Source organism: Myxocyprinus asiaticus, chromosome 25, assembly GCF_019703515.2.
Source record: "Myxocyprinus asiaticus isolate MX2 ecotype Aquarium Trade chromosome 25, UBuf_Myxa_2, whole genome shotgun sequence".
In the NCBI taxonomy this organism is placed as follows: Eukaryota; Metazoa; Chordata; class Actinopteri; order Cypriniformes; family Catostomidae; genus Myxocyprinus; species Myxocyprinus asiaticus.
The window spans coordinates 41,238,597-41,257,035 of NC_059368.1; the positions used below are offsets into that span (position 1 = coordinate 41,238,597).

At 41.1% G+C, this 18,439-nt stretch overlaps 1 protein-coding gene across 5 annotated transcripts in view; it reads left to right on the forward strand.

Annotated features, from left to right (window-relative positions):
* Positions 1-18,439, forward strand: part of LOC127415801 (E3 ubiquitin-protein ligase TRIM9) — a 260,197-nt gene that overhangs the window by 127,323 nt on the left and 114,435 nt on the right. For all 5 annotated transcript variants that reach the window (XM_051654752.1, XM_051654751.1, XM_051654753.1 and 2 more), the window contains exon 4: positions 12,778-12,888. In XM_051654752.1, coding sequence (XP_051510712.1) covers positions 12,778-12,888 — 111 coding nt within the window. The remainder of the gene's footprint in view (positions 1-12,777; positions 12,889-18,439) is intronic.

Here is an 18,439-nt window from a genome sequence, read left to right on the forward strand (position 1 = left end):
CCCGCCCCAGTCCCTTTCTTCCCGGAGGTGCATGACGAGCTAACGAGGTCGTGGTGGGCACCTTTCACTGCCTGGACCCGATCTTTCAGCTCCCCCACTCTCACTACCCTCAATGGTGGGGCTGCTAGGGGGTACTCGGCGATTCCCCAGGTGGATAAGGCGGTTGCGGTGCACCTGTGCCCACAGAGCGCCGCTACCTGGCGGAACCGCCCGAGACTCCCGTCTAGGGCCTGTAGGCTTACGTCGACTCTCGCGGCTGAGGCCTATGGTGCCGCTGGACAGGCTGCCTATCGTGGGTATCCGGAGCCAGGTAAGTGCTTCGATGTCCCCAGACTCAGCACGGCCACGAGTTCAGGGTTCGAGCCCCCCCAACATGGTGCCTCAGGCTCCGCCCCGGCGTGAGGCCCCACCCGCCGGTACGTCCAACGCAATCGTCCCTTAGGTCCCCCTCGCCCGGAGTCTGGAGGCATGGCTTGCACTCCCCAACCCATCACGATGGCTGGCCAGGACCGTCCGACTCGGCTATGCGATTCATTTCGCCAGGCATCTGCCCAGGTTCAGCAGTGTCCGTTTCACATCAGAGAGGAGATGCTGATGCAGAAATGCATTTTAGCAAGCGTTTGGCATCAAGATTGGTTCGCGGTGGTAGACCTGAAGGACTTCCATGTATCGGTGTTACCTCGACACAGGCCCTTCCTACGGTTTGCTCTCGAGGCCCGGGTGTACCAGTACAAGATCCTCCCCTTTGATCTGTCCCTGTCACCTTGCATCTTCACGAAAGGCACCTGTATGCCTTGAAGTGGTGTCTGTTTGCTAAGTGGTGTTCTTCCCGACGTGAAGACCCCCAGAGATGTACAGATGGGTCGGTGCTTTCCTTCCTGCAGGAAAGGCTGGAGGGGCGGCAGTCCCCCTCCACCTTGAAGGTGTATGTGGCCGCTATAGTGGCACACCATGACGCAGTGAATGGTAAGTCTCTCGGGAAGCACGACCTGATCATCAGGTTCCTTAGAGGCGTGAGGAGGCTGAACCCTCCCAGACCGTGCCTCATCCCCTCGTGGGAACTCTCTGTGGTCCTGCGGGGAGCCCCCTTTGAGCCCCTGGAGTCAGCTGAGCTAAAGGCACTCTCCTTGAAGACTGCCCTCCTGACTGCGCTCACATCCATCAAGAGGGTAGGGGACCTGCAGGCTTTCTCTGTCAGTGATACGTACCTGGAGTTCAGTCCGGAATTCTCTCACATGATCCTGAGACCCCGGCTGGACTATGTGCCCAAGGTTCCCATGACCCCATTTAGGGATCAGGTAGTGAACCAGCAAGTGTTGCCTCAGGAGGAGGCAGACCAAGCCTTGTTGTTTCTGTGTCCGGTGCGTGCTTTACACATCTATTTGGATCGCACGCAGAGCTTTAGATGCTCTAAGCAGCTCTTTGTCTGCTTTGGAGGACAGTGGAAAGGGAGCGCTGTCTCCAAACAGAAGATCGCTTTGGCATATCATGCTCAGGACGTGCCGCCCCGCTTGGGGCTACTAGCACACTCTACTAGGAGTGTGGCAGCCTCCTGGGCTCTGACCAATGGCGCCTCTTTAGCAGACATCTGCAGAGCAGGGGGCTGGGCAGCACCCAACACCTTTACAATCTCCGGGTTGAGCCAGTCTCATCCCGTGTGTTGTCAGGTACGAGCAGGTAAGTTGCGGGACAGCTGGCTGGGTGTACCGCTTGCGTATAGCACCTTTCCCCTCCTGGAGGCAAAGACGTGCGCTTCTCACCCCCAGTCATGTTCATGAAGTCATGGACCCTGGATGTCCTTCCAGCTTAGCCCTGTGGCAGGCGAGTTTGTGGAGAAGCTTGTTGCCGGCCCAGTACGTGTGCTAGTAGGCCCTGTACTGGGGTAGGTGCTCCACGTGCACTGGTTACCTGTCAGTAACCCCGTGTGATGTATCTTCCGCGAGACGGTTTACCTGCTGGCAAACCCGCATCTTCCTTGGGCAGAGTCCCCTCTGCCACCGGTCGGCGTGTTTGTAGAGCTTCGTCCCCTCTGGGTACGACCTACCACGGGGACTTCTCCACATGCGGCACTGCCGACTAAGCTCGGTGAGTCCATGTGACGTATTTCCACTCACAGTTTTTCTCTGTGGTGTCTTCCCCTTGGGAGGGACACCCCCCGATGTGGACACTTATGGCCCGCAGTCGATCAAAAAATGTATCTTTTTTGGGGAGAAAAAGAAGAGAAGAGGCCATGGCTGGGGTAGCTGTAGCAAATTAGCTTAAAAAGGGAATTATTCATAATTAATTATAACTGGTTATAATTAACAATAAATATTTAGATTGGATCTTAGAATCAACTGTAGCAGAATCGATATTACAATTATTTGATCTATCCGTCCAATATGAATATGTAGCAAATTAGCTTAAAAAGGGAATTATTTATAATTAATTATAACTGGTTATAATTAACAATCAATATTTAGATTGGATCTTAGAATCAACTGTAGCAGAATCGATATTACAATTATTTGATCTGTCCGTCCAATATGAATATGTAGCAAATTAGCTTAAAAAGGGAATTATTTAGAATTAATTATAACTGGTTATAATTAACAATAAATATTTAGATTGGATCTTAGAATTAACTGTAGCAGAATCGATATTACAATTATTTGATCTGTCCGTCCAATATAAATATGTAGCAAATTAGCTTAAAAAGGGAATTATTTAGAATTAATTATAACAGGTTATAATTAACAATAAATATTTAGATTGGATCTTAGAATTAACTGTAGCAGAATCGATATTACAATTATTTGATCTGTCCGTCCAATATAAATATGTAGCAAATTAGCTTAAAAAGGGAATTATCTATAATCAATTATAACTGGTTATAATTAATAATAAATATTTAGATTAGATCTTAGAATTAACTGTAGCAGAATCGATATTACAATTACTTGATCTGTCCGTCCACCGAGCAGACAATATAATTATTTATCAATTCTAGGAAGATTACTTTCCTGGCCAAGGAACGATAGCCTTCCTACTTATACAGTGCTAGCAGTAGTTTAGCATGTAGCAAGGAGCAACATTCAGTGACTTTGAATTGTGAGTGGAACACAGAGGCAATCAATTGTGAATATAAGGGATTTAATAAATGAAACTATAACTAACATACAAACAAACTAAGCAAAACATACATATATAGAATGAAGGAATAGTAAGAAAAGGAGAGACAGAGAGCAGAGAATGGCAATATTTCACGTCAGTTAACCTCAACCTAAATGAGAATCATCAGAGGCACAATTCACCTTAAAAGGGGTTCAAACTTAAATGCGCATCTAATCAGTTGTAAATGGTTACTTGCATTGGTTTGTTGCTGAATAAGAGTCTTGATGCGGTAGACGAGGTTCTCGACGATTTCTTTAGGAGTGAGTTGAAGAAGTCCACAGGAAATCCACAAAGTTACTTGAGGGTAAACACTGCCAGAAGGTTAAACTCAAGAGAAGAGTTTTGGAGTGGGTTGGTCTCAAGAAGAAGAGTTTTGAGCGATGATTAGTCTGCGCTCTGGAGTTTTGATAGTTCATTGCCGCACCCATTTTGTGGGTGGAGTGGCCAATCAGAGGCATGCATTTTGAGCGGGAGAAACATCCTTTGTCTCCGTTTATGGCCCATTCACATTTTATTGCTGATCTGGACCGCTAGTGCAGCTTTTAATTCAAAACATAGTAAGAATTGTTCGATGCATTTCACGATCACATGGTGTACATTATTGTGTGAGAAATAAAGGGAAGATCATTTTGATACCAAGAAGGTAACCTCCAGACGATATTAAAGCAGAGATACACTCATACACTTGAATATAGGCATTTAACCTCTAACTAATACAAGTAAAGGGTTTTAACTAAGTTAATATGATAGGGGAATATACATACAACACATGCATATAGCAGATACATTTATAACTGCTTACTATGGCCTAAATAGAGAAAATGTCTTTAGGTATGTGTGTGACGTGTATTGGAATTACTGGAGACAGACAACTGCTCTGGTGCCTGGCATGGGGGTCACCCATTATGGTGTGAGAAATAAAGAGAAGATCATTTTGATACCAAGAAGGTAACCTCCAGACGATATTAAAGCAGAGATACACTCATACACTTGAATATATGCGTTTAACGTCTAACTAATACAAGTAAAGGGTTTTAACCAAGTTAATATAATAGGGGAATATACATACAACACATGCACATAGCAGATACATTTATAACTGCTTACTATGGCCTAAATAGAGAAAATGTCTTTAGGTGTGTGTGTGACGTGTATTGGAATTACTGGAGACAGACAACTGCTCTGGTGCCTGGCACGGGGGGGTCACCCCCCTTTCTGTGGAATGTGTTTGAAGCTTGATGGAGACACTTCAGAGGAGACCTGTTTTAGCATCCTTTTGATAGTGATAAAGACCATCTGCAATTTAGCACCCATATAAATGTAAACGTGGAGGCCAGGTCAGTAATTTATATGCAAATGTCAAAAGGCTAAAAGGTTTTTTTTTCAAACAAAGTGTAATTAACCATCACTGATCTTACACAGACGTTACATAGCCCTGTCCCCATTTTTGGGCAGTCATCCTGTCCCCGAGGTGCTGGGGACCGTGCGACACTCGTAGGAGCATTGGGGGAGGTTACATGACGGCCTGGTGCGTTGGCCATGAGGCACACAGTGGTTTGCCCACCTCGCACTGCCAGTCTTTGTGTCCCTCTTGCCACAACATTGAACTACATGCTGAAATGACTGGGACTTTGTCTCGGCTCCGCAGCACAAAACATGAATGAGTGGTTGCGAGCCAGCTCCTTTTATACCCATATGTCCAGGGGAGTGGCATGCAAATTCTACTCGCCAATTCCCATTGGCCTTTTCTCAAAGATCAGAGGTGTTTGGGGCTCCCAAGGGCAACCCCTAGCATCACTACATCGACACAATGTCTCGTTCCCTCCATCAGGGAACGGAGGTTACGAAAGTAACCAGGACGTTTTCTACATGTAAATTAGGCTGCTTAAGCATTCAGTGTCGGATCAAGTTTTGAAAAGTAACCGTGTACCCTGACGAAACAAAATTTATTGCAAGCAAAATTTAAATCGCAAATATTATTAGAGAGCTTTTTCTTGGTTGTAGACCTCCTTGGTTCTGGCTTTCTTGCGTGGACGTGTTTTTAAAATGTCAATTGGTATTCTTAGTTGACTGCCACATAATGTATGATGGGCATATGGTGCTTATTGATTGTGAAACTGTGTTTTCTTAATGGCATGAATCACACTGAAGGCCTAAACTTAAAATGCACGGGTCACGGCCATATACCAGATTTAAATATCAGACAATGTAATAATGGCAACAGGTCTAATTATTGAATCCTCATTTGTGTTTTTAACTTACAGATTTATTGTACGTCTATTTTAAACTTGGGTAAGTTTTACTGCATTCTCTGAGACAGAAAATTATAATACAAAAATAATTAAGGATCTTTCAATACCCACAGCTTTCACTTAAATGTATGCTATTTTTGTGTGCATTTTTTTGTTTGTTTGTTTTGTGTTGCTAACTGCACATTTAATTATTATGCACTAAAACATTTACATGTAATTGCATTTAAATTGTAAGTAGCACAATTACAGAGGTATATAATGATGATTTGTGAGTTTTCACTGCAGAACAACCCAAAAAAATGCAGCAAATTGCATTGCAAAATTTGAGAAAAGCAGCAGCAAATTCAGCCATTTTGGGGTGGGTGCAATCAGAGTAGTGAGTGCAATCAGAGTGAAGTAGATGGTAACGGGTGAGTAAATCATTGCTGTGATCAGCATCTCCCCGAGATCGATCACCGTTCCCATGGAAACACTGATCGCGTGCCAGCTCCACCTGTGAGACACAAGGGAGAGAGAAAAACAAATAAGAGTATGAGCTGGCACAAATGCCGGAACCATGACAAATAGTTGTTTGTTGGTAACCAGTTGGTAATTTATGCTTTGAATAATTATTCTATGGACAAACATGCAGTATTCTAACCTAATTTATGTCCTACATTAATTTAGAGGCTATTTAAACAGTTGTGCATATGAATAACAAATTACAAGCCTAAATGACTTCTGTGCTCATATTAAAATCTACTTGGACTATCTTAAAACTTAATGCCTTTAATTGCATTTGTTAATTTAAAGCCAGTTTATGGATACATAAAAATGGCAGATAACTTAATTACAATATAACCTTTAGATCTAAATTTTTTCAATAAATAATTATATTAAAAATGTCAGATTATTCAGTTAGCAAAAACAATTAAAAATTGATATAGATAGATTGATTGATTCTCTGAATGGTGATTCATGAGACTGTCACCACATTTAGACAACATTATGCCAAGACATCGAAGATTCTAAATTGGGAATAGATTTTTAAATATTGAACAGTGTTGCCATGGCGATTCACTAAATGAATGACAAAAATAGGCAAATAGGAAGTGTTTCATATCTTCTGTGTGCATTGTGTGATTTAGATTAAAATTTAGTTGTATGTTTTTTCTTGGGGGCTAATCACACGTGGGTCACAGTCATAGCGCCACCAACTGGCAGCAGGAAGTGTGGCACTTACAACAGACTTTGAAAAAGTTCTCTTACATTTACCCAAATTGCTTAAATTGTTTAGACACTGCTGATGGAAAATTTGTAGTCAAACTGGAATGGTGGCATATATCTATTACTCATTGTATGATTAGGGTCCAAATTTACATTAATGTGGAGTTGTTGCTGTGTCCATCTTGCATTGTTTTCCGAAAGCCAATGGGTGGAAATGGACCCATGGTGCTTGGGCCCGTCATTGCTCCTCGCAGCTATATTTGTATTTGTATCCTTTACTTTTTCAAGATGGTGCTTGCGTGTGGTTATCGTGGATGCCTCAACCTACTAAAAAACGTTAGACTGCATCTGCAGGCATCATCGCAAGAGGAAAGACTAACTTTTCACAGATTCCCTATCAGTGATCCTGATGGACTGAAGCTATGGCTGCTCGCTGTTCACTGGGATATCAAAACACCCAATGAGTCACTCAGAATATTGAGGGTGTGCAGTAATCATTTTTCCCCTGCGGATTTCAGACCATCTGAGGGATCCGACCATAGATCCGACAGTATCGACATTCCAACGTGCTTTTGTCACACAAGAGGCAGTTTGAACTCCACCCTTGTGACCGTGCGTACCATAGCTGGCCGGAAGCTAACATTTTTACTAAAAAAAATTTAAAATATTAATCTCTTTCTTACACCTAGCGTTTGTCAGAAGAAATTAATCAATCCACTGGAGTCATATGGATTACTTTTATGATGGCAATATGTGCTTTTAGAGCTTCAAGATTTTGGCACCCATTCACTTGCATTGTATGGACCTACAGAGCCGAGATATTCTCCTAAACATCTTCCTTTGTGTTTTGCAGAAGAAAGTCATACACATCTGGGATGACCTGAGGGTGAGTAAATGATGAGAGGATTTTCTATTTAGGGTGAACTATCCCTTTAAGCACAGAGAAGAAATGGTCACAGACACACACACTTTTTTATACTTTTATCAGGTTCCCTCCCTCTTTCTGGAATGTTCTCATGAGGGAGGGAGGAATGCACCTGGGGACTTTCCATGTAGTTGTGGACGGTGCCATAGGCATACCTCGAGTCTGTGTATATGGTCAGGGCTTTGCTCTCACCCTCAACTTGCACTGTTTGCCCGGGCGACAGGAGTCGGGTGGCCCACCTCTTCCATCTCTGGAGGTCCACTCCCCGGTTCCTGCATCCCTCCAGTATCAGCTTTATTGGGGTGTGTCTGGGGTGGACTACGACTTGTCCCAGGGCTCCGAGGCCTCCAGGATCCAGCAAATGGCTTTCACAGTGGCCAGACAGGAGTCCTAACCCTTTTCTGTGGGTGACTTGGCCCTTGAGTAACATCCTACTGGCCTCTGGGTTCCTATATGTTCCTGGGTCTCCACAGCCCGGTAATAGTCCCCAGTGGGGCTCGTCCACACATGGAAGTCGAGATTATGGCCGTGGAGCCCCAAGGCCTGCGCAGAGGCAAGGACATTCTTTAGATCACAGAAAGCTGCCCCTGCTGCCGCACTCCACTCTATGGAGTCTGTGGTGGCGGGGGACCCCTTCAAGAGATAATTGAGCATGGAGGCTCTCTCTGTGAACCCTGGTATGAACATTCTGCAATATACAATCACCCCCAAACACTGCCGGAGTTCTCGAATAGTTTGAGGTGGGGCGAGGCTCGCAATTCCAGTGCATAGTTCCGGGTCCAAATCATGGCTCCCTTGTCTTATTCAGTGGCCCAGGTAGGTCACTTCACTCTACACCACCTGTGCCTTTTTGGGGTTGACCTTGAATCCTCCATCCTGGAGGGCTTTCAGGACATGTTGGAGGTCATGGGTGTGAATTTCTTCATTTGGAGACATGATGAGGAGATCGTCGACTTACAGTAGGAGGACAGAGGCCATGAGGAGGCCTCTGACCCCCTCCAAGATGTGGGCCAGGGCCTGGTGAAAAATAGTGGGGCTGTTATGGAACCCTTGTGGCAAACTCTGGAACGTATACTGGATGCTGCCCTCCGCAAAGGCGAACTTGTACTGGTCTTCCTCGGCTACCAGAATTGAGAATAAGCTGTTAGAAATGTCGAGGACAGAGACCTGTGTTGCTGACCGATGTTGCTGAGGATCTCAGCAGGGCTTGCCACGACCGGGTGGAGCTTGAAATCCACAGTGAGCCTCCATGTCTCGTCCGGATTCTTAACCGGCCATATCGGGGAGTTGCACTCCGATTGGCATGGCTAAGGATGCAGAGAGATACAGTCTATCCCCCAGAGTGCCAGTGTTATGACATTCATACAGGGGGGCCGGTAACCCCTATGCCTGACTCCATTTCCTCCATCCATTTGACGGCTGCCCTCATGCAGTCCTTGATCGTGTTGCATATCGAACATCGAGTCGGGTTATGTCCAGGGGAAATACGGCCGCAGCCAGGACACCGGGTGGACCGGCAATCCTTGCACATGTGGCCGGGACGTCCACAGCCAAAGCATCTGTTAGATTGACAACCTCGGCTGCCACCACGTTGATGTTGCATTTCCCTCAAGCCTGTTGTTCTCAGTCCGCCCAATACAGCACCTTGTTGAGGGTGTCCCCAACAGTGATTTGCATGTCTTTTCAGACTCTCTCATGGTCTTTAGTGAGACTTTCCTAGTTGTTTTTAATCGGGGTTGACCAGACCATTGTGGACCTGTAAAGCAGCCCACTTCCTTTCTGCATATTCGTATACATTCCCATCAGGAGTGAGGCATATCCGGTCAATGAGGCTCCAGCTTACAGCGGCTGCGCCTAGGGCCTCCTTTGCCACGTTGATTACCCAGCCTTGAATTGACTGTTTCATCTCCTTGGGATTCTTGAATTTTATGATATCCACCGGCTTCATGTTTTACCATGCCAGTTTCAGTTTTGCCTCTGTGGGCATATTGCTTTGAATCAGGCTACATACGTCAGCCAGTCCTAACATTTGGTCGAAACATCCCCAGTCTTGGAAGGTCCTTCAGTTGTTGAACTATCTGAGAAGGACATATGTGTGACTTTCTTATGGGTCGAGCCCTTCACCGGTTCATGCCAAGCAACCGTGTCCACCAGTGCCCTGGTCAGGCCACTGCTGGCTCCTCCGGACTCCTCATAGTCCCCATTGTCTTCGTCCGTGACATCCGCAGGCCACTCGCCCCACATTAAGGGATATAGTTGGGGAGAACTAATCAGTTTGGGTTTAGGCTTTTCTAATTTAGGGGATGAAGGGGCCACGAAAGTTGAAGCCACCCCGCACTTCTCATTACGATACATTTGATTCACCATTATGGTAATTAAAATGCCTACATAAAAACGTCTCTTACCTCCCTTCTTCCCATCATATCTTCAGTTTATCAACAGGGAGGGCAAAGTCCCAACCTTACTTCTCCAGTTTCTCCCTTTCTCTCACCAACTCTGAGAGAAGGTAGGTGGGGATGTCCATACATCCCTTTTCGCTAGTAGATTGACTCTTCACCCCTTTGTTAGTAGAGTGATTCTTCCACGGCCACCTCATCCTGGCTCTCTGGGTTCCTTTTTAAGTATCCCAACTTCTGACACCAGAACTGTAGAAGGAAATAAAGACCCAAGTCTGAGGTGCAGCACAAATTGTCAGAGAACAAATGGTCACAGACACACACACTGTTTTATGTACTTTTAAAAGATTCCTCCCTCTTTCTGGAATGTTCTTGTGAGGGAGGGAGGAACGTGCTTGGGACTTTCCACTGCCTCTTCTGCCAGAGAATCACGTGGTGTTAGAGGGAGAGCAGATGACTCGCACCCTGCCTCAGTGGCTTGCTCGCCAAACAATCCAACTGATGAGGATCTGCTTTTATGGTAGAATAAAATATATATGGGCATTACCCTAGTGCTGTCAATATTGGTTTCTAAGCTATGAGTGCAAAAGTTTTTTTACTGTTATTTATTAAATACGTGTTCCTCATTTTCAGAAATGCATATAGTTTCATTTCATTTTTTCACCAAAAGGAAAACATAGTTTGTTGAAGTTATCTTAATTAGAAACTGTTCATGGTAATGTTTGTTAATAAGACAAAATATACATTTCACGGAGTGCCATACTTAACTTACATTTAAATATATGAGTAATCAAATACTCGTTTTTTTCTGAATTAGAGTACTCGACTCAAAATAAATCTCAAATGCCCATCCCTAGCTGTGCCATCATGGCAAAGCATGACACACATTAACTTTTCTATGGTCCAGATAATTGCGGTTTGAAATTCAGATTTCGTCTAAGTAAACATCAGTGGTGCGATGGCTTAATGTGTACTCTACATAATTTTCTTCCTTGTGAATTATGAATTGAGACGATTTTGTCCACTCCGCTTCATTCTAAAACAATTTCTAAAGAAGAGTGTCATTCACTGGTATTTTCATCAACTATTCTTACACTTGTTAAATAGCAAGGATTTTATAATGATATTATATAATTATAGAAATAAACATATTAATGTTAATAAATGCTATATTGAATAAAACACAAAAGCCTCCTTTTGGAGGGTGTGTCCAACATATTTGCACATGTAGCACGAAGTTGGGTCATGAAGTTGGGTCTGGCAGGCTCTGGTATGAGAGGGGAAAAAGTGGAATAATATTAGCATTCACTTAATTTTAAAGCAGAGTCATAGAATATGAGAAGTGTTTTTGGTTCCAGACCTGACTAATGCAGCTTAACTACGGGTTGAGGGATAAATTAGGTGTATGCCTGGCTGAAGAGATGAGTCTAGACTTAAACTGAGTGTGTCTGAGTCCCAAGCAATGCTAGGAAGGCTATTCCATAGTTTAGGAGCCAAATAGGAAAAGGATCTACCTCCTTTTGTGGATTCTGATTTTCAACAGGCTGGCATTTTGCAGTCATAGTGAACATGATGGATTATACCACCCAGTAGTGCATTACAATAATCTAGTCTTGAGGTCACGAACGCATGAATTAGCTTTTTGGCATCAGAAACACAGTGCATGTGTCGTAAATTAGCAATATTTCTTAGGTGGAAGAATGCTGTTCAAATATGTAAATCAAATGTGATTTACAAAGGAAAGATTGCCATAAAGCATAACACCCAAATTCTTTACTGTAGAAGACAACATAACAGTACATACATTGAGAGACAAATTATATTGTAGTGTCTTATGTTTAGAGGTTTTTGGTCCAATAATTAATACCTTTGTTTTATCAGAATTGAGTAGAAGGAAATTTCTAGCCATCCAGTCTTTGATATCATTGATACACTCTGCTAACTTGGAGAATTGGGAAATTTCATCAGGTCTCAAGGAAATAAAAAGCTGAGTATCATGATTCCATGGTTGCTGATAATGTCTCCCAGGGGAAGCATTTACAAGAAGAAAAGCAGGGGACCTAACACTGAGTCCTGCGGCAATCCATACTTATCTTGTACTTGATGTAGGCATGTGACGTATTCAGTAATATGGTATATCACGGTAATTAACATGCACAATATTGTTATCTAGGGCTCCTTAAAATACCGTAAATAATTTTAGATAACCTTTTAGCCAAAGTGATTTGATTTTTCTGATCACACTGTATTTTTTTCCATCAATGAATCAAGATTCAAAACACTGCATGTATGTGGCATAAATGACACACGCGCACTCTGATGTAAACAAAACAACGTGGACGAGAAGCTAGTGACCTCCACTAGCGTTCGGATGCATGTCTCTCAGTAATCTTCTCCATCAGCCTAACTAATTCCTTACATTTATCACGTCAATCCCTCACTGCTGACAGATGAGGCTATGCTAAACATTTGGCATGCAGTGCAAGTAACAATAACACGTGTTGGTGCCATGACTTACCGCAATTATTGAAAAGGTGTGTATGGTTCCTGAGCAGCAGGGTTTGATATCGAAGCAATAATCCGTATAAAAATTGCAGAGTTTATAAATGGATGCATGCAATAGAATTGCAATAAATTGCAATAAAAAGCAAACTGTGGGAAAAAAGCGAAAAGTGGATGCATGCAGTAACATTACAATAAATTGCAATAGAAAGTAAAGTTGTAGTAAGTGTTTAAATATAAAGTTAAAATAAAGAAGAAAATTAGGCTTAGCAGGCTACAAACACAAACTTAAGCTACACGCAACAGAAACCTAACCATTTTAACCATATCTTTTCTGTTTCAGACTGTAAAGGATCAGATTACCCACTGCACAATGAGGCTGCGACAGACCACCGGAATGATGGAATTCTGTCTGGAGGTTATTAAAGAGAACGACCCAAGTGGATTCCTACAGGTACACACAAAAACAGACAGAATGAAACACAAAGTCAAAGCCTTGAAATTCAGTAATAATAATAATAATTTAAAAATCCATCTTTCAAATTACTGAAGTGCCTTAACAAGAGCCACTTTCATTTATGAAACCTGATCAAATTTATTAAGATGACCTTTTCCAGTAAATGTACCACATCTGGTATTTACACATGCAAAGGCTTTTCTGTCTTTTATATGTATTTCTACCATATACACATCAGCACCAAAATGCTGTTAAAGTCTGTGATGTCATTTGAGGCTAGTTATTTTCTCAGAAATTCTCTAATTATTCCAGTAAGCTGTCGACTAATTTCTTCCTCCACTCGGATAGAGAGAAGCTCTTCAATTCAGTGTATGTCCAATTTGACAACATTTCTTTCTACAAGATAGAAAATTATGATTTTTCCCTCTCGCATCACAGGCTTACAACTAAACACAACCTCTAAAATGGCTAAAAAACCTGAGAATTTATGGAAAAGGCTGTATGTGTGAAAGCATCTATTGTGACAAAGGAGTACTGCAATACTACACATCATAGATTTGTTTTCCCCACATCTGATTTTCCTCACATATTCTGTACTATCTGAACTTGAATATATTTCTAGGTGTGTAATTATACATAGGTATAAATAAATCTGTGTCGTAAAAGCCGTGTTGATGATGTTTTCATCTGAAAGCATTTACCTCCAGACTAGCCCTTAGCAATTCAACTCAATAATTAATGTATTATAGCGACTGCATAAGAGAAAGAAAAGACTGTTCAAGTGGATCAATTGCTCCTTCACTGAAACTTTTATGAAGTATTGATCGTCATGTTTCTTTGAGTGCCTTCACAATACATGCAATCTGATTCAGAGATTGCTGCTCAGCAGAGATTTCTAAGAAAGGCTGTTATCAGACAGTACTGTGCAACAGTTTGTCTTAATCACCAAAATAAAAAGCGAAAGACTAATTTACTAAGAATTATGGTTTTGAGTGTTAGGTTGTGGAGGATGCAGCAGACTACCAAGATCTGGTATACTTTACTGGGACTGTACTGCATACTCCAGTACTGTGATCAAGCCTTTCAGTGTTTAGTAATAACGGAACATTAATTGCGGCAGGTAAATAGTGCTGACTTTTATGAATAAGGCACAGTCTATAATGAGCCTAAGAACACGTTTGCTCTGATAATAAGATTGTGTTTACAATTACTTCATTCAAATATAGAAAAGCACCATTTCAGCACAGATAGTGCCTGGTTAAAATGGTTTACGAGTGGTTAGTGAATATGACACAGGTTTTTGCTCTGAAATACCATGAAAAAAAGTGGCACAACTGTTTAGGTAATTCACCCCTAAATTGCTTTTACACAATGCAAATTGCTATGGATTAAATCATGCATTTCATGAAAGTTTCATTTACTTCTTCATTTAACATAAAAAATCTGTAAGTGCTGTAGACAATTCTTGAAATAAAATGTACGGAGCCCTTTAGAGGACAGGGAGGGAATTTATTCTCTGAAATAGTTTTGCGTTCCCTCACAATAGTTTGTGTTCTCTTGCAATTGTTCTGGGTTTCCTCGCAATAAGGTTTGCATTCCCTCAATTGTTTGCCTTCCTTTGCTATACATTTTGCATTCCCTCACAATACGTTTTGCTTTCCTTCGAAAATATTTTGGGTTCCCTTACAATCAGTGCTTGAAGTGGAAGAAAAAAAGAGCAGGTACTCTCCTTGTTAGTTTTAAACTTGATACTGTGATACTGTTTTTGTTCACAACATATGTTTATTTTAAAATAAATTAATAAACTTGGGGTTTTATACTATACAGCAATGCTCTTCAACTACTTTCTTACAGGGACCAGATTATCCAGATGAACACTCATCTGGGGCCAAACTTTATTTCTATATTATTCTTACCTAACACTTTCATTGTAAATAACATTTTAACACTAAAAACAAAACTTATTGCATTAATTTACATTAAAATAGTATTTAACTACATTAAAAGAGGTATTTAATTAACATTATTAAGGTCTGGCTATAAATTGCTTCTTAAGATCTGGCTGCAGAACAAACAAGACCTCACACCCTCAACTAACAAATGGATTTTGATTAACTTTAATTTGAAAATAAAAACATACAATGTAGGGTTATTGTTTATGGAAACTGAGGAAGAACATTTATATCTCCTAAAGTCTGTATCTTTGACAGTGTCAACCCACATAAGAGAACAATGGCATTCTAATGTAGAACTGTCTTTTTACACAAAATAAATGTAAAACTGAAAAAAAGGGCATTATGTCTGTTTTTCCTTTTTCTCTGTTATCCTCCCATTCAGTGAGGAGAAAATAATCCCTTCCTTGTCCTGCACATATGATGAATTTCCACAAAGGAGCCAGATACGTGTGTAAATAATCATTAGAAACTGAACAAACTGATCTGATGATGTTCGGAATTGAGAATGCTGACACACATCTGTATGTACAACCAAACACTGTCAGGATATATGCATAGGCAGGTTCAGTGACACTTCACATAATCTTTTTATGTGCACTACAGAAAAGAATGGAGAATAAAAAGCACATTTTCTTTTGTATTTTCTTTAAAGTTTTGGTTTTCATCATCTATTTACCCTTTGTGGAAAAAGTTTGTGCATATTAGCTGACATCACCTCTGTAACAGCTGTGATGTATTTTTCTAAGTCCGTAGTTTAAACTGCACCCAGCAGCTTAGCGATTTGCATAAATACATTTGATTGGTTGCGGGTTCATGTATTGGAGAGCAGTGCAACAAACCAACTGAACTATGCACAGACCACCTTGAACATGCTCACTCCAGTCCGGAACTGGACCACGGATCACTTTTGAAGACCGCTGTTGCTGTTGCATGCACCGCTTAGTGTTGTTAAACTCAGTTTTGCTCAGAGAGCGCTCGGATGTTTACCGCAATTTTATCAAAATCAATCGGAGGGTCAGATAAAAGTGATTGGCGGTCCTCATCGAATAACTGACTTTACATTGTATTGGGAGACTCTGAGGAGTGGTGGTACACAAGAAAAACTGCTGGTACTCTGTAAACTAAATTAGAGAATGCAGGTACCCGCCCACTTCGAGCACTGCTTATAGTAAGTTTTGCATTCCCTCGCAATATGCTTTGCGTTCTCTCACAGTAGTTTGCTTTCCCTCACAAATATGTTTTGCATTCCCTCACAATTATTTTGGGTTCCCTTGATATAGTTTGTTACCTCGCAATATTTTGCATTCCCTTGCAACTATTTTGGGTTCCCTCACAATTATTTGGGTTCCCTTGCAATGAGTTTTGCTTTCCTCACATTACGTTTTGCTTTTCCTTGCAGCAGTGTGCTTTCCCTCACAAATTTGTTTTGCGTTGCCTCACAATTATTTTGGGTTCCCTTGCAGTAGTTTGTTAACTTGTAATAGTTTGCATTTCCTCGCAGTTGTTTTTGGTTCCCTCACAATAAGGTATGTGTTCTGTCACAATAAGGTTTGTGTTCCCTCACAGTTGTTTGCCTACCCTCACAATACGTTTTGCATTCTCTCACAATAGGTTTTGCATTCCCTTGCAATTATTTTGGGTTCCCTAGCAATAGTTTGTGCTCCCTTGCAATAGCTTGTGTTCCCTCACAGTTATGTTGGGTTCCCTTACAATAAGTTTTGGGTTCCCTCACCATAAGTTTTGCATTCCCTCACATAGTTTGCATTCCCTCACAAATATTAGGGCTGCATGATTATGGCAAAAATCATAATTGTCATTTAGTGCCCTTGATATTGTAATTGTGACTATTAATGTCGATTAAAAGATTAAATTACTGTGATGTCACAAAGTAGGCAACCATGCGGTTCTTCAGAGTAGCAGATTTCAATGGTGGATATGAGCTGCGCTCCAGTTTCTTTTAAGCATTAAATATTTTAATAATGTCTGTTCATGTTAGGCCTAATAAAAATTATTCTAAATGGATATATATGGTATAAAATTAAATTATTGCTAAATTACTGCTTAAATTATTGGTCCACGTACAGAAAATAATGACATACGTATTTAATATTCAAACTTATTAACAGCCGATTTAAATTGACCAAGTTACTTACTGCACTCAGTAAGTGCTGTGGTGGCGAGACAGGCGACCATTCATCCTGTTAGATCTTCAATGGTGATCTTGTTCATGTAAGATCATCGTTAGATCATATCTGACCTCAGCGGTTGCACATTGGAATTGAAATGTGCAAAACATTTGAAAAAAATTGAAAAACATTTGCGATCAGAGTTTGTGATTCATGAAAATTTTAAATCTGCCAATAGCAGCTGCATGGCAAATGGGTCTTATTAGAGCATACGCGATAACAATGACTGTGATTCATGAAATATGCTATTCATGCCATATTCTTTATTTTGGCTACACCTCCAAAACAAGCTTAGAACAGTTAAGCTGAATTACTTTATTGCTATTTTCTACAAATCAAATTCACATTTGCCTACTTATTAAAGCTGCACTACATAACTTTGTGCTCTCTAGCTACATTTATGGTTGATTGTTAAAACTGCAAGCAATTTGCGGAAGAACACTTTACGTCAGTCGTGTTTCGGCACTGCTCTTCTGGTGGATGAATCTCATGATTTGAGGTCAGGCTACCTTGACATCCTCTGTGTGTGATCATGACTGGGTGATATTCAGAGCTGGAGTCATAATGTGCTATTTTCATGTTGATATTATGTCATATGATTAAACATATAAAACCCAAATATTACTTGCTTTGATGAAGATAAACAACACTCTTATTTACATATTTTGAATGAATGAATTTTACACTTAGCACTTTTCTGACACTACACTCAAAGCGCTTTTACATAGAGAACAGAAAACTCTCCTCAACCACCACCAGTTACCAGTATATTTTATTCAAGTGTTTTATCTACTATTATGTTTGTATTGTACTACACTTATCAGTTTAAGAGGTGAAACTTGTGATATGGCTGATAGGATTTCAATGAAAGACTTTATTATTTTATATTATATTGTACAGCCTCAGTTGATAATGGAAGTGAACTGTAATACTTCAATATGTCTGTGCAATGTATACAATAACACTGTAAACTAAAAACATAAAATGAGGATTCAATAATAAATAATGGGGATAAAATACACTTTAGGAAAATAATATGCTTAACTATGCAATATAACAATTACAATTCATTTTCAGAAGTTATGTATATTATTAGGCTAAACATGTCACAGTAATTTCCCCCGAAATCGTGGATACATCGTGAGTGGTTTACACACGGGTAATGTCATGAGTAATGAGTAATGTTTCATAAAAGCATGACAAGCAATATAAACTTCTACAACCCTACCAGAAAACATATCCAAGCATAGCAGGTAAACAACTTCATCAAACGATATACTGTACATCCATCCAGCCAGCCAGCAGCCATATCACCCTGTAGCTCAAGACCGGTTGCCCACTGAAGCTAAGCAGGGTTGAGCCTGGTCAGTACCTGGATGGGAGACCTCCTGGGGAAAACTGGAAGAG